This window comes from Vigna unguiculata, chromosome 6, assembly GCF_004118075.2.
Source record: "Vigna unguiculata cultivar IT97K-499-35 chromosome 6, ASM411807v1, whole genome shotgun sequence".
Classification (NCBI taxonomy): domain Eukaryota; kingdom Viridiplantae; phylum Streptophyta; class Magnoliopsida; order Fabales; family Fabaceae; genus Vigna; species Vigna unguiculata.
The window spans coordinates 14,292,109-14,307,211 of NC_040284.1; the positions used below are offsets into that span (position 1 = coordinate 14,292,109).

A 15,103-nucleotide genomic window follows, 5' to 3' on the forward strand; every position below is an offset into this window, starting at 1 on the left:
ATAAATAATAATACTTTGATTCACTTCTTTTTTATCCACCACTCCAATCACACTTAAATTATCATATTACATCACTCAAAAAAAATAAAAAATTAAAATAATAAATTAAAAGTGAATTAAATAAAATATCTCAAAATATCACTATTTATATATATAATTAGAAGTGTATTGTAAACAATATATAATAACAATTATTTTGCTCAAGTCGTACAAGGTTTCTACATTAACGACTTATGAAAAGAAATAAATAGTTGTGTAATAAAAGTGATTTGTACCATGTACATGAGTTTATAAGTTCATTCTCTTTGTTGTGTGTTGCAAGAGAAACATTTTAGAAATGGTAACCATCAAAGGTTCTTACACAGTAGTTCCAAATGAACCAACTCCAGAGGGTTTTCAATGGCTGTCTGAGCCTGATCAAGTGGCGCCTAATAGCCACACCCCCACCCTCTACGTTTACAATGCAAAGCACAACCATGACGCATTAGTTGAACACATAAGAAACTCTCTTAGCAAGATTCTGTGTTACTACTATCCAGTGGCTGGTAGATTGAGAAAGTTAAAAGAACGTGGCAGATTGGAATTGAATTGTAATGCAAAAGGAGCGGTGTTGATTGATGCAGAATCCACAAAAACAGTGCATGATTATGGTGACTTTATGGGTGACTCCGCCAAGGACTTGGTTCCAAAAGTTGATAATAGAAACACTCCAATAGAGGAACTTCCCTTGTTAGTAGTGCAAGTAACAAGTTTCCTTGGCGATGAAGCGTTTTCCATTGGAGTTGCTCTATTGCATACTTTGTCTGATGGTGTTGCTTCCATTCAGTTCATCAACTCATGGGCAAAGTTGGCTCGTGGAGAGACATTAGAGCCTCATGAAATGCCCTTTTTGGACCGAACTGTGCTAAAATTCACAGAGCCTCCATCACCCCCTCGCTTTGAACACCAAGAGTTCAAGCCTTTGCCTCTCATATTAGGAAGAAGTGACACCACTATTGAGAAAAGCAAGAGGGTAGAAGCCATCACGTTGAAGCTGACAGCAGAACAAGTGGGGAAGTTGAAGAACAAAGCCAATGCTGATAAATCAAGAGAAGGGTCAAGACCTTATAGCAGATTTGAGGTTATTAGTGGACATGTATGGAGATGTGCATCTAAGGCTCGTGGATTAGACGAGAATCAACCAATTCTGCTTCGGTTTATTGCTAGTATTCGCAGTAGAGTAATTCCACCTCTCCCTAGGAATTACTTTGGGAATGCTTTGGTCTTAAAAACTGCATCATCACGCGTTGGAGACATCTTATCAAATTCTTTGGGTCATGCTGCTCAGAAAATAAGAGAAGCAGTTGAAGAACTTACATATGACTATATAAGATCACAGGTATAAGAGACCATTATTTTTGGTACCCTTTTAATCTTATATCTATTTCTTGCACATTTCTTTTATAGTTTGACAATCCTAAAATGAAAGAATAATCATGGATAGTTGAGTATTTATTTGAATTATGACATATTATTTTAATAGATAATTTATTTTTTCAGATTGATATCGTAAGAGGTGAGGAAGATATCGATAAAGCAAGGGCTTTGTACTATGGACCAAAAGAAGGGAAGGATGTATTCTTTTTTGGGAATCCTAACCTGCGTATTACAAGTTGGCTGAGTATGCCAATGAATGAAACAGATTTTGGTTGGGGAAAGCCTCTGTATTCGGGTCTGGCAGGTGGAGTTGCACAAGAAAGGGCATTGATTACCCAAAGTCCAGGCGGTGATGGCTCAGTTATTCTATTTCTACACTTTCAAGCGGAACATATGGAGCTTTTCAAGAACTATTTCTATGAAGAAATATAAACTACATATTAATTGATATAGAAGATGAAGGCAAGCGTTTCATTTAATAAATTGTTTAAACATTTGTCTTTGTTTTTATCTATTAGTAGTTCAACCATTACGCTAAACAGCTTCATTCTATCATTCTCTCTGCACTTCCTGGTTTAATTCACATAAATGAAGCTTGTTATATTTGGAAGGTTCACAAATTTGACTTTCCTGCTTGCATTGATGTCTTCTTTGGAGCCTTGTTTGTATCAGTAGAACACTTGTTAGTTAGTTATGGTCATTTCGCTCCTTATCCATTAAATCAAATTAAGGTAAAAAGGTAATGGCCATTAAAGACAGAAGAATTCTCTGATTATTCAATGTAAAATATTGGGTTTTTTAACGCGTTACCTATCCTCTCCTTTTGTGCAAATCTTCATCCTTTCTCATCATCGCCACTTCAAACCCGTCGTAAGTAGTTCTACATTGTTGTGAGAATCCTCTTCTATCCGAAAAGGACACCTTCAAGTATACGTTGGGTTGACCAACTGTCTCTTTCTTCATAACAGCAGACTTTCTCAAATAGAAACTATTATTATTATTTAATTACTGTTAACCATATTCAAACATTGTAATTAAATCATATATATAATTTTAATTTTTAAATATAATAAAATTAATAAAAACTAAATGAATACCTTAACAATATTTAAAAAATATTTGGCCTGTGTATACATTTGGGTCTCAGACTAAAAGTTTTGTAAAAAATTTTAATTGTTTATTAAGATGTTTTTGTTCAAGATTAGGAATAATATTTTTTATTATTATCAAACAAAATTATGCTTCTAGTTTAAATTTTTCATTGAAGAAGTTGAAAAATATAATGGACTTATACATGTTATACACCGGAATAAATCTTTCTTATGTAGCTATATTAATTGATAATTTTCTTTGGACATGTTTTAGAAAATAGTTTTATGATTAGTGTAACATCCCATTTAATAAAATAACTTAATTAAATGAAACATTACGATGAATGATAAAAAAAACAAAGTCAGGACGTATAAACGTAACTCCCAGAATACTTAGAAGTAAAACTAAGGCACACCACGATGCCGATATCAAGATAGAGGAAGAAGTTTAACAATATTCAAGTAAGGGCTCCAAGAGCAAAATAATACAAGGACAACAACCCAAAAAGGAAACTCGAAGATAGGCGGGATTTGACCCAAGACGAACTAAGCAGCGGAATTTCCATTATCCTATTGGCCACAAGGAATTCTCGTATCTGCTCACACCAATAAATTGATGATCATCGTAAGAAGAGAAAACCACACATAACATACAAACAAGCAGAAAGGGTAAGCTAGAGTAGAAAATGATTTATCATGCTATTTCATACAATTTTATAGCCAAAGATACATACATCAACCAAGCATGTGAAGACTCGCAAACAAGACACTAAGACTCAAGACACGACTTATTCGGATACATATAATTAGTCGGATTCACCGGATGCTTGCACTTGTGGTGGCCTCTATTGCTCTGTAGAGCCAATTGCCAATGGGTTTCACCCTACCACTCACAAGGTTAGCCTTCAAATATCTAAGGCCTCTTGCTACTCTCACCACTTGAGTCAGTACACTCTACGTGAGACTAACTGACTCTTTAGAGTGTCAAGATGCAATCTACTTTTGAATCCTTACTAATTATTATATAATGAGGCACCACAACGAACTTCGTGGAATTATGTCCTAAGTATGAGATACCACCATGAGCTCCCACTAACAAGGGTCATGGAATTACGTCCTGACCAATAAGGCACCACCATGAGATCTCACCTAGAGATTCATGGAATTACGTTCTTACCAAATGAGGCACCACCACACAACCGTCGTGGAATTACATCCTGACCACACCAGAATCATGTTTCTCCAACCAACACAAAGTCATTATACATACCAATTCCATATCAACATTCATAACCAACCATCCCATTCATATTACATGCCAAGATCATGCCATACTCATCAATGTCAGCCCATAAACCATCCAATACATGCAAAATCACTCATTCCATGCTTTAACATAATAAATCCAACCAAACATGTGGCAAACATCCAAGAACAGAGAAGCAAAAGAAACCTGGCAGACTCTCCCCCAATCCTCGCTTAGGCTGAAAGGCTTCGCTCAAGCGAGAGGGTTCTCTCGCTTAGACGAGCTCCTTTCGCCTAGGCGAGAGTTCGAAAAGTGGAGCAGTGGTGTTTTGACGTTCTCTCGCTTAGGCTAGACCTCCTCGCCTGAGCGAGATGACTTCTTGCTCAAAACTGGAGCTCGTCGTTTGAGAGACAACTCGCGCAACACCTGGGAGGGTTTCTTGATATTCTCGCTTAGGCGATACCCACTCGCTTGGGCGAGATTATTATATCTCATCCACTATTCACACAGGCCAACAAAGAAATTCACCCAGAATAATGCACAGTACATGTTCATATCATTTTAAACACCATACAATCACCAAGAGCACTAAACAAAACTAAAATCAAGCAATATACATTAACAACATGAAACCCTAGCTTTCCTTACTTGGAAAGAGCTAGCAAAAGACTTTGATACCAAACAGCGGAGCACAACAACTCTAAGAACAAATTAATTAGCTGGAAAATAGCGGAACAGAACAAATATGAGGTCATTGAGATGAGCCCCAAAGGAAACACGAAAATACGACTAGGGAAGAACTAGTATGAGCGGAGAAACAACTTACTTGGAGTTGAAACTGATTGAGCTAACTTGAGTACGAGTGAGCTCTAAACCCTAACAGAGCTTCTGAGGAGAGAAAAGAAGAGAGAGTAAGGTACTGTTTTTTGTAAAGTTGCAGAAATGAAGGAGGTTAGGCTGCTTTAGGGGCTTTGGACACCCCATGACCCAACTCTAGGCCTAACTGATTGGGACAACCCTTAAACATTAGGGCAGAAATATAAGTGGGCCTTACAGTTAGGATAAAATTTAGTTGAACAAGGGTTTTTACAAAATAAATAAATACCTTATAATATTTTTTTTAACACTTTGACTGTGCATACGTATGGGTCTCGGACCAGAAATTTTGTCAAAGGTAACATTTTCAGATGTATGGTTCATTGAGGTTGTCCAAAAGTCTTTATTTATTTTTTTTTTAGAATGTGTTTTTATTCAAGATTAAGATCCATTTTCTTTATTATTATCAAACAAAATTATGCTTATAGTTTGAACTTTTAATTGAAGAAGTAAAAAAACAACGGCTTATACCGGCTATACTGCCGACATAATTTTTTTTTCCCTCTAGCTATATTATTTGGCAACTTTCTTTTAGACATGTTTTAGAAGATTGGAATATAGCTGAACAAGGATTTAGGCTTTTAAGAAAATCTGGCACGTGCATACGCATGATGCGAACTAGAAGTTTGCCAAAGGTATCATTTTTAGATTTATAGTTCATTGAGGTTTTGTCAAAAGTTTTATTTTTTATTAAAAAGATATTTTTATTCAAAATTAGGAATTATTTATTATCATCATCATTATTATTATTATTATTAAACAAAATTATGCTTATAAGTTATAGTTTGAACATTTTATTGAAGAAATTGAAAAATAACAAAGACTTATACATAGAGATATCAAAAAAATTCGTACATGCGGGTATCATGGATAAAACCCACAACAGATAAAAAATATATATTGTAAATGAATACTCGCGGATAACGGGTACAAATATTTTTAATACCTGCATGTTAACGGGATGGGTACGAGTATCATAGTATTCGTATTCGTGGATACTCGTACCCGCTATACTTTAATTTAAATAAAAATAAAAAAAATTATGATTAAAATATTAACATATTGATTTTGAATGAGTTATTTTTTTATCAATTAGTTTTAAAAGAAATTAATTTTTTTGTAGGCTGTCATTTAACATTATTTAAATGGATATTTGGACTTTGTTTAAAATTTATGAATGTGTATTGTATTTTATTTAAATTTACGATTAAAATATGTTATTAAATATTTATTTTTATTCTTTATAAATATCCGCGAGTATTCATGGATATTTGTAAATATTAAAAAATTATGCAAATACTCACATAACGGATATTTGACGAATATAAATATAAATACGAGAGGATATTTATCCAACGGAGACGAGACTTGACATCCCTACTTATACATGTTATACTCGTGACATCATTTTTTTTAATGTAACTGTATTATTTAGTAACTTTCTTTATGGTTAAGATGAAATTTAGCTGAACAAGGATTAAAGTTTTCCAAAAATTAAATGCCTTAATAATATTTAAAAAAAAAAATCTAGCCGTGGATACGCACGGGTGGTGGACTAAAAGTTTTGCCAAAGGCAGGTTCAGATTTATGGTTCATTGAGGTTTATCAAAAGTTTTATTTTTTATTTTTATTAAGATGTTTTTATTCAAGATTAGGAATCAATTTTTTATTATTACGAAACAAAATTATGCTTATAGTATTGAAGAAGTTGAAAAACAATGAGTACTTATACCTGGTATACTTCTGCCATAAATCTTTATGTAGCTATATTATTTGGTAACTTTCTTTTAGACATGTTTTAGAAAATATATTTATGGTTAGGATGGAATTTAGAACATTTTAACTTCACATCTCTCTGATTCCATATATGTCAATGTCTTTTAATATATTTCTTTATTTTAAATTGTGTATATCTACATATTTTTTTATTTATAAATTTTAAGATCAAATCCATATTTTATTTTTGTACGGGATTATTATTCAATTATTTGTACTCTTTTCATATTTTTTTATTTTTCTTTTCATTCATTATTATTAATATTATTAATATTGATATTATTAATTTTACTTTCTATAATCTATTACTTTTAATATAAAAAACTTAATATTAAAATAATATTATTTATTTTTAATCAGATTGTTATAAGAGCAAATATTCAATATTAGTTATTGATTTTTTTTATATTATCTAACTCTTTATTTAAATATTATGTTTTTAAATAGACATAATTGTAATACTTAAATATAATTATTTAAAGAAATTATTTATTAAAAAAAATAATACTTATGTTAATTTTCTTAATACAAATAAAAAAAACAAGAAACAATGACATGTTCTTAATACAGATTTTACACAATCTATTCAATATTTTATGAAATAAATATATTATATACAAAATATCGATATTTAAAATATTTAGCACGTAATAATATTGTATTAACGAATATACATTATTTTATAAATTATAAATCTTTAAATACCACTCATTATTATTATTTTATATTTTATTTTATACTACTCACAAATTTGTATAAAATAATATTTTTATTTTATTAATTTGTTTTCTAAGTAAGAAAAAACAACACTATACCCGTGCGACGCATGGGTCGTAAACTAGTTATTAATTAAAAGATAAGATTAAAAGTTTGCATATGAGCAACCTACTACCACCATCATTCATAGACAACTACTTCGTTTTTCACGTATCTTCTTCAATAATTCTATCTTTTTAATTGCAATATATTTATGAAATTGAGATCTCCCATTCTTTAGAATTTCCATGCGGACTAGTTGCACACCTGAACACTTCTCGATGTTGCACGATACACAATAAACAAATTCCATCAAATAAATATATTAGAGCGGTAAAGAAAAAGTCCGACATTTATGATTTTGATTTGGTAATAAAAATGATAAAGTGTAAAATATGATAGTGCGGTTAGCATATACTCATATATAAGGTTTATTATATATTTTTTTAACATTTTATACATTCTTAATAATATATTATTTCCTTTCTTCTATATCTCTTTTTATTTTTTATATGATATAAAGAGTTTCAAACCAAACGATCTCAATCATGATTGAGAATGAATTATTACCGTTGTTTCTCTTTTTTAAACCTTAAATTTTAAACTCTAAGCCTCTCTCACAAACTTTATGATTGGGAAATGATTCTTATCGTAGTAGTTCCTATTTCCTAAATCCTAAGCCATAATCTCTAAGCCTTAAGTCTATTTTGCAATTTTTTAAGGTTTATCCTAGTCATAATTTTGTTTTCTACTTTGAAACATTCTTGGAGGTTTTGCACCATGTTCTTTATGTCATTTTAAGGTGTATGCAATTCTCTAATATTGATATGTTTACTGTTTTGTTCGTTGCTTCCATTGTGTGATTCACAATTCTATTTTGTATTAGATTTGTTATGGTGACTTGTAAAGATGATTCTTCTCAGTCTATTAGTGTGCAATTGGATGGTAAAAATTATTCCTATTGGAGTTATATTATGAAAAATTTTCTTGTGGAAAGTCCATATGTGGTAATTATATTTCAGGTGTTAAGGCAAAATCGATTGACACCAAAGCCGAGGATTATGCTACAACTTTAGAGGTAAGGGAAGTTGATAACTCTAAAATTATCACTTGGGTCAATAACTCTATCACACACTCAATTAATGCTCAATTGGCAAAATATGATATTTCAAAGGAGGTATGAGATCAATTGTCACGATTGTATACACAATCTAATTTTGCCAAACAGTATCAACTTGAGATATATATTCATACACTGAAGCAAAATGACATGAGAATCCAAGATTTTTATTCTGTCATGACAATCCTATGGGATCAACTTGCCTTGACAGAGTTTGCAGAATTGAGTGCTTTTGCATCATATATTACTTGTAGGGAATCACAACATTTAGTTCAATTTCTTATGGCCTTGCGTAGTGATTTTGAAAGTTTGTATGGTCTAATTTTGCATTGTAGCCCTATACCTTTTGTTGATAATGTTACTAATGAATTATTAATAGAAGAAATTAGACTTGCTTCCCAACCGCAGGCCAACATAGCATTGTAATCTCAAGCTATATCATCACCAAATATATCTTCTGATAAATGAATCATTTACTCAAGTGCCACTAATTATATGTCACATCATTTTCCTTTTTTTTGTTTTATTATCCCCTGACTCATCCAAGTCAATTGCAACTGCTAACAATGATTCAATTCCATTATCTAGTATTGGTTCCATTGCCACACCTTTCTCTTTGTCTGATGTTTACTACATACTTGGTCCTACTATAAATCTTGTTTTCATTGGGAAAATTTGTGATTTTGGATATAATGTGTATTTCTTTCCATCTAAATATTTTGTACAGGACCACACGTCACAGAAGGTGATTGAGATAGATTGTAAGCAATGTGAACTCTATGTTTGAATCAGTTCAATGAGTCAATAGTTGCAACCTTTAGTATGGATTTATCTTCGTTTCGTTTGTCGTCTTCTTCTTCACCTTTTTATTTGTGGCATTCTCGTTTGGGTCATGTTTCTACATATCGTTTAAAGTTTTTAGTGTCTACGGGAGTCTTGGGTACTTTGGAATGTCATGATATTTCTGATTGTAGTGGTTGTAAACTAGCAAAATTTTTTCGCTTTACCTTTTAATAAAAGTATTTCTTCTTCTCTTGCTCCCTTTGATCTTATGCATTCTGATTTGTGGGAACTTTCTCCTGTATCTACCAAAGGATGTTCTAGATATCATGTCTCTTTCATTGACGATTTTACTTGTTTCACTTGGATCTCTCTTATGAAATGTCGGTATGATTTTCTCACAATTTTAAAATTTTTTAATAATCTTGTAAATACTCAACACTTTGCTACCATAAAAACCTTTCGTTGTGACTTGGGGGTGAATATACTTCTAATGATTTTATCACTTTACTTGCCTTTAATGGAACTATACATCAGACCTCTTGCAATGACACTCATCAATAAAATTTCATTGCTAAAAGAAAACATCGTCATCTTTTTGAAACTACAAGATCATTCTTGTTATCTGTTGATGTTCTAAGTGTCTTATAGGGAGAAACTATTCTTACAACAACTCATGTTTAGAATCGGATCCCGACTTTACATAATTCTGATTTGTCTCTTTTTTAAAAACTGTATGGTCATGCACTTGATTACTCTGCCTTGTGTGTTTTTGGATGTACTTCTTTTGTTCTAAAACCACATGTTGAGCGTACTAAATTATCACCTAAGTATGCTTTGTGTGTCTTTATGGGATATGATCTTGGTCAAAAGGGACATCGTTGTTTTGATCCAGTTAATCAAAAGTTTTATGTCTCACGTCATGTTGTGTTTTTTTAAGATATTCCATTCTTTTCTATTTCATCTAGCTCACATTATTTGACTACATTTGATTTCATTAAAATCGATCCTTTTGATATTGATGGTACTACACCTATTTCCGTACCAACTCTAGACCATATTTTAACACCAATTGTAGAAATCGCACCAGAGGTTGTACTTGTTGATTCTCTTACTATGCCTCCTCAATCATCTACTAAGGTTGTAGTTCCTCCGCCACTTGTTTGACCTAGTCATAATCGTAAGTCTACTCAACTACCAAATTTTGTTTATTCATCGTATTCTTGTTCATTTATTGCTTTTATTGTCTCTTTTCATCATCATGAGCTTTCATCCTATAGAGAGGTTGTTTATAATCCACTTTAGCAGAATGTTATGGCTGAGAAACTTAGTGATATATATCAGACTCATACACAAGATCTAGTTTTATAGCCACCAGGAAAACGTCCTATTGGATCTCATTGAACATACAAAATCAAGACAAAATCAAATGGCTCAGTTGAAAGGTATAAAGCTAGACTTATTGCTAAAGCATATACCCAAGAGTATGGCATGGATTATGAGGAAACATTTGCTCTTGTGGCAAAGATGACTATTGTTCGTACCTTAATAGGTATCGGTTCTATTTTTCAGTGGAAGATTTTTCAAATGGATGTGAATAATGCCTTTTTTTTAATGCGGATCTACATGAGGAAGTCTACATGATTCCACTACCAGGTGTCTCTCACAAATCTGGTGAAGTTTGAAAACTTCAAAAAGCCCTATATGGTATTAAACAAGCACCTTCACTACAAAAAAATTGTTAAATACGGCGGTTATTTGGGGTATAAAATGACGGTTATGATTGCGATATTTTGCGTGTATGGCGGGTACGAATATCGCTATATATCCTGTCGCCACAATGAATAATATATCGGTTTTGGGCGAAATGCCACAACATCCGCCATTAAATTCACTATGCAAATAATGGCAGTACTGACCGTAATATTTTGTGCGCAAATAATGGCAGTCAAAATCGTCCTAATTTGTTTATTTTAAAAGAATTCTAATGTGAAACATGACACCTAGAAATGTCATTATTTTCACTATATGGATGCATTATATGACATTTCAATTGCATAATTTGAATGTGATTTTTTTTATATCATTATTTATTTAACTTGTTTTCCATTAATATTTAACTTGCTTTCCATTATTATCTAACCAGCTTTCCATAAAATTAAAAAAGGAAAAAAATCATATAGACAATATTTTGATCATTAATATTTTCATTCATAATTCATATTAAAGAAGTTATTCTGATCGAACACCATCCAAAAGTTTGCATATAGGTTTACATATTGAAAAATAAAACCAAAAAAATGATCTTACACATTATTATAATACATTTTTCTAAATTTCTATAACTATGTTCCTATCGCTATGTTCCTAATTGTAACACCCCTTTCGAGATGCCATGTGTGATTTAAAAATTTCCAAAACTTCGAAACACAACCTTTGATACCATCCCACTAAATAGGAACTTCACAACCATTTTATTTATAAAAACCACTTGTCAAAATATCCTTTAAATAAAATTTTATTATCCCAAAAAATATCACTAAAACTCCAATTTGGTATAAGTTATTAAGAAAACTTATTACAAATCTTTCCAAATGAACATAACTCTCAAAATAGAAAACTATTACTGTAACATCCTTAAGGAATATTACTAATTTTTAATAAATAAATTCGGTAATAAAATAAATACCACATTTATTAATAAACCACTTCCCAAAAACGCTGGAAATTTAAATCTTTTATACAATGCAATAAATACCGGAGTCCATAATTATAAAACTGATATAAAATTAAAACGGCTCCCGAAAGTTTACATAATTATCTCAAAACTAAAATAGTAAACATATATATAACAATCCCATGCTATCCCTCGCTCCGAGTCTAAGCATCTCCTGGCCCACCTGTCAAATCATTTGCTCCCGGATAACAAATTATTCGATCATCGCCACACACACAGAAAGGGTGAGCTATGCACATTATATATAAAACAGATACATGAATTAAACATGTCCCCCTCCCAAAATAACGTAAAGTGTATTTCATGTTTTTCAAATAACCCAACCATGACCTCATAGTCCTTCATGAGTCATATACATGTACTAGGTCATGGGACTTTCCTGTGCTCCCACGAAACTAACTCATTCGTGGTCCAACCCTATGAGCCTATCCCGCTCATAGTCCTTCCCTACAGACTCCTCGCCTGTAGTAAAAACATCCTAGCCTCATAACTTGGACCCTGGTGTAAGACCCACAAAATTTAAATAATTAAATAAATAATTATTTAATAAATGCTGGTAAGAGAAGCCTTTATGGCATTAATTGTAAACCTTAATGACGTGGAAAAGTACTAGCTCAAGTGGTTGAGAGTACTTGATTGTGTGAGAGGACTTGGGTTCGAGTCCTAGGTATGCCAATAATGTGTATTTATTTATTATTATTTTAAATATATGTGTTAGTCGTGATGCAATATAATATAATACTTGAATTTTATTAGTTAACAAGAAATAAGAATTGGCTTAGTGGTTTAGCATTGATTTAATGGGACAATGAATGGCACTTAATCACCAATTAAGTTGCATTTTCGTTTCTCATTATTGAAATTTGAGAGTTTTGGTGAGTTTTGAGTGAGGTTTTGGGGGGCTGAGTTGAGGGAAAGGCAAAGGAGGGCATTGGTGTCAAGGGAGAGCTTGCAAGAGTCACGGCTAGGCGAAGGAAATCCAGGTTAGGGGAGTTCCTTCGTTGTGCGTTTGCGTCAGTTTCTGGGTTCTTTATATGAACTGCCGGGCGGCCGAAGGAGACCCGCCAGGCGGTGTGCGCTGGATTGCCAATTTTACACTGATTTTTGATGGTTTCGTGGTGTGATGATGTTGGAATTGAAATTCTACGGTGTGTGAATAATTGCATGGTGGATTGGATATTATAACTGTGTAGTTTCGAAAATTACTTGAACCTTAGGTTGTTTGGGTATGGGAGGTTATACGGGAATGAGAAGATGAGATAATACGCATTACATATGTTGATTTGTATTCTGTGGGATAATAATAAAGAAATGGAATTTGATATTTATTTGAACAATTTGGTGGCCAAGAACGAGGTATCAAATCTTGTAGAAGTGTGGTAATTGAGGGAATGGGGCATGTAATACGCAAATGAGGAGAAGGTAAGATGTGAAGGCAGCCTAGTGGATCGTAAATCGAGTGGAATCAGAATTGTAGGGGTTGGAATAAGGTTCGTAGGTGTTGAGGAAAATTCTGGGTTCTTGGAACTGCAGGAACCGCCTGGCGACACCATATTGGCCGCCAGGCGCCACACCAGAGGTGCGTGGTGTGTTGATTCACGAAAAATGCTGTTTTTCGTACTTTTCGCGTAACAGTAACCGCCGGGCGGTATTTTAGTCCCGTCGGGCGCTAGTCATCTGATTCTGGGCGCTAGGCGCCACCAATTTTTCTAGTTCGCGCAGTTTTTGTAAAATTGCATTTCCTGGTTCGTTAACCGTCCGATTTAGTTGAAATTTTGACAGGTGGTCCATAACATGTGGTTCAAGTAATATTGCTGATTTGGAGATTGGATTTGGAGGTCATTAGCTAGAGATATACATTACTTAATATTGCTGATTTTGGAGTTTGTAAAATACATGAATAAGCCTTTGATGAGTTCAAGTAACTTCTAATGAAGCATAATTGGGTGCATGTGGTAAGTTAAATTCAGAATGTATGTTAATTGGGTACGAGTGAGATAATTATGTGAGATATGGTATGGATGGTGAAACTTTACCCTAGTCGTGGTTTTGTGCTTGTGAATTTTTATTGAGGTACATATGTAATATTGACAAAAGTGTGGTGTCATGAGTTTATAAAAATATCAGACTGTATGATCCTAAGACGGGGTGTATGTGGAATGTATGTGGCATGTTTAAAGGGGTATGTGAAGGAGAGTATGGGTGCATGACAATACTTGATTTGATGGCATGTTTAAAAGAGTGTGGTGTAATCTTATTATAGTTGTATGACTAGAAAACCAGGCTGTGTTGTAAATTGTTATGTTGTATGATTGGGATCCCTTGGAGATCTGTTTAAGTGCCAAGGAACCAGTAATAGTGTGCTACTAGTATGGCGCCTGGCGGTGCGAGCGAGCCGCCAGGCGGACAGAACGCAATCAGCGACAATGGTCATAGCGCTTGGCGGTAGGGAGAGTTCCGCTAGGCGGAATGGTGCAGCAGAGACTCTGATGGTGCGGTGGCGACTGGCGGCATGAGGCAGGTGCGCCAGGCGGTGACGGTGAGTGGCGCCTGCCGGCATGGTGGGTCCGCCCGGCGGTGACGAGGCAGTGATGATGATGCAGGCGCATGGCGCTTGGCGGTGTGTGATGCCCGCGAGGCGGTCTGAACCTAGTGTGTGCCTGGCGACGTGGGATGCGCGCCAAGCGGTTTTGGTTCAGTGATGGTGCGCGAGGAAAGGTTTCTACACAGCTTTAGGGAATGTTCATGATGCGATGCTTTGACTGGGGGCCCAGTTACGAGTGTAATCTTGTATTGGGGTAACACGTGACCACTCAAGGTTGTAGCCTGGTGGTTTAGGAAGTCCAGTGGAGTGTGCGAGTTGTGGCTTGTACGGCGAGGTTCGGGTGATTGCCCTCTTCAGAGTGATTCTGATAGAGTTTTGGTAGTCTGGAACAGCTACAAACTTTATGTTTGTTTCGGGGAGCTCCACTTGGTGTCACGGTGAGATGCTGTGGCAAAGTTATTCCCACGTGAGGACTATCAGGTGGTGGCCTGTAGTCGGAGGGGCGAGTAGACACTCGGGCAACAAAGATCGATCATCGTTCTCACCTAAAGGGTATAGAAATGATAGACGTCTAATGAAAGTATTGGAAGTGGAGAAGTAAGGAACAAGGGAGAAGAATACTAACTCGGGGTTTTAAGGTTGCAATGTTGTATTTAATAGTTTATGTGTTTGGTTTTATTTAAATGAGCTCACCCTATCTCTGTGTGTGCGGCGATGATCATGTAACTTGTTACATGGGAGTAGATGTTAATGCAGGTGA

At 34.1% G+C, this 15,103-nt stretch overlaps 1 protein-coding gene across 1 annotated transcript; it reads left to right on the forward strand.

Moving 5' to 3' along the window:
• Nucleotides 1-261: 261 nt before the first annotated feature.
• On the forward strand, nt 262-2,106 carry LOC114186979 (spermidine hydroxycinnamoyl transferase-like). The gene is made up of 2 exons (XM_028075073.1): nt 262-1,378; nt 1,540-2,106. Exons 1-2 carry the CDS (start codon nt 338-340, stop codon nt 1,846-1,848), a joined length of 1,350 nt encoding a protein of 449 aa, XP_027930874.1. The 5' UTR covers nt 262-337; the 3' UTR covers nt 1,849-2,106.
• The last annotated feature ends 12,997 nt before the right edge of the window (nt 2,107-15,103 follow it).

What these genes read in the sequence shown, in the direction of transcription:
- LOC114186979 (XM_028075073.1), top strand. Translation starts at nt 338, where the DNA reads ATGGTAACCATCAAAGGTTCTTACACAGTAGTTCCAAATGAACCAACT. An exon ending in ATGACTATATAAGATCACAG is followed by an intron (nt 1,379 to 1,539) that starts GTATAAGAGACC and finishes TTATTTTTTCAG; the next exon opens with ATTGATATCGTAAGAGGTGA.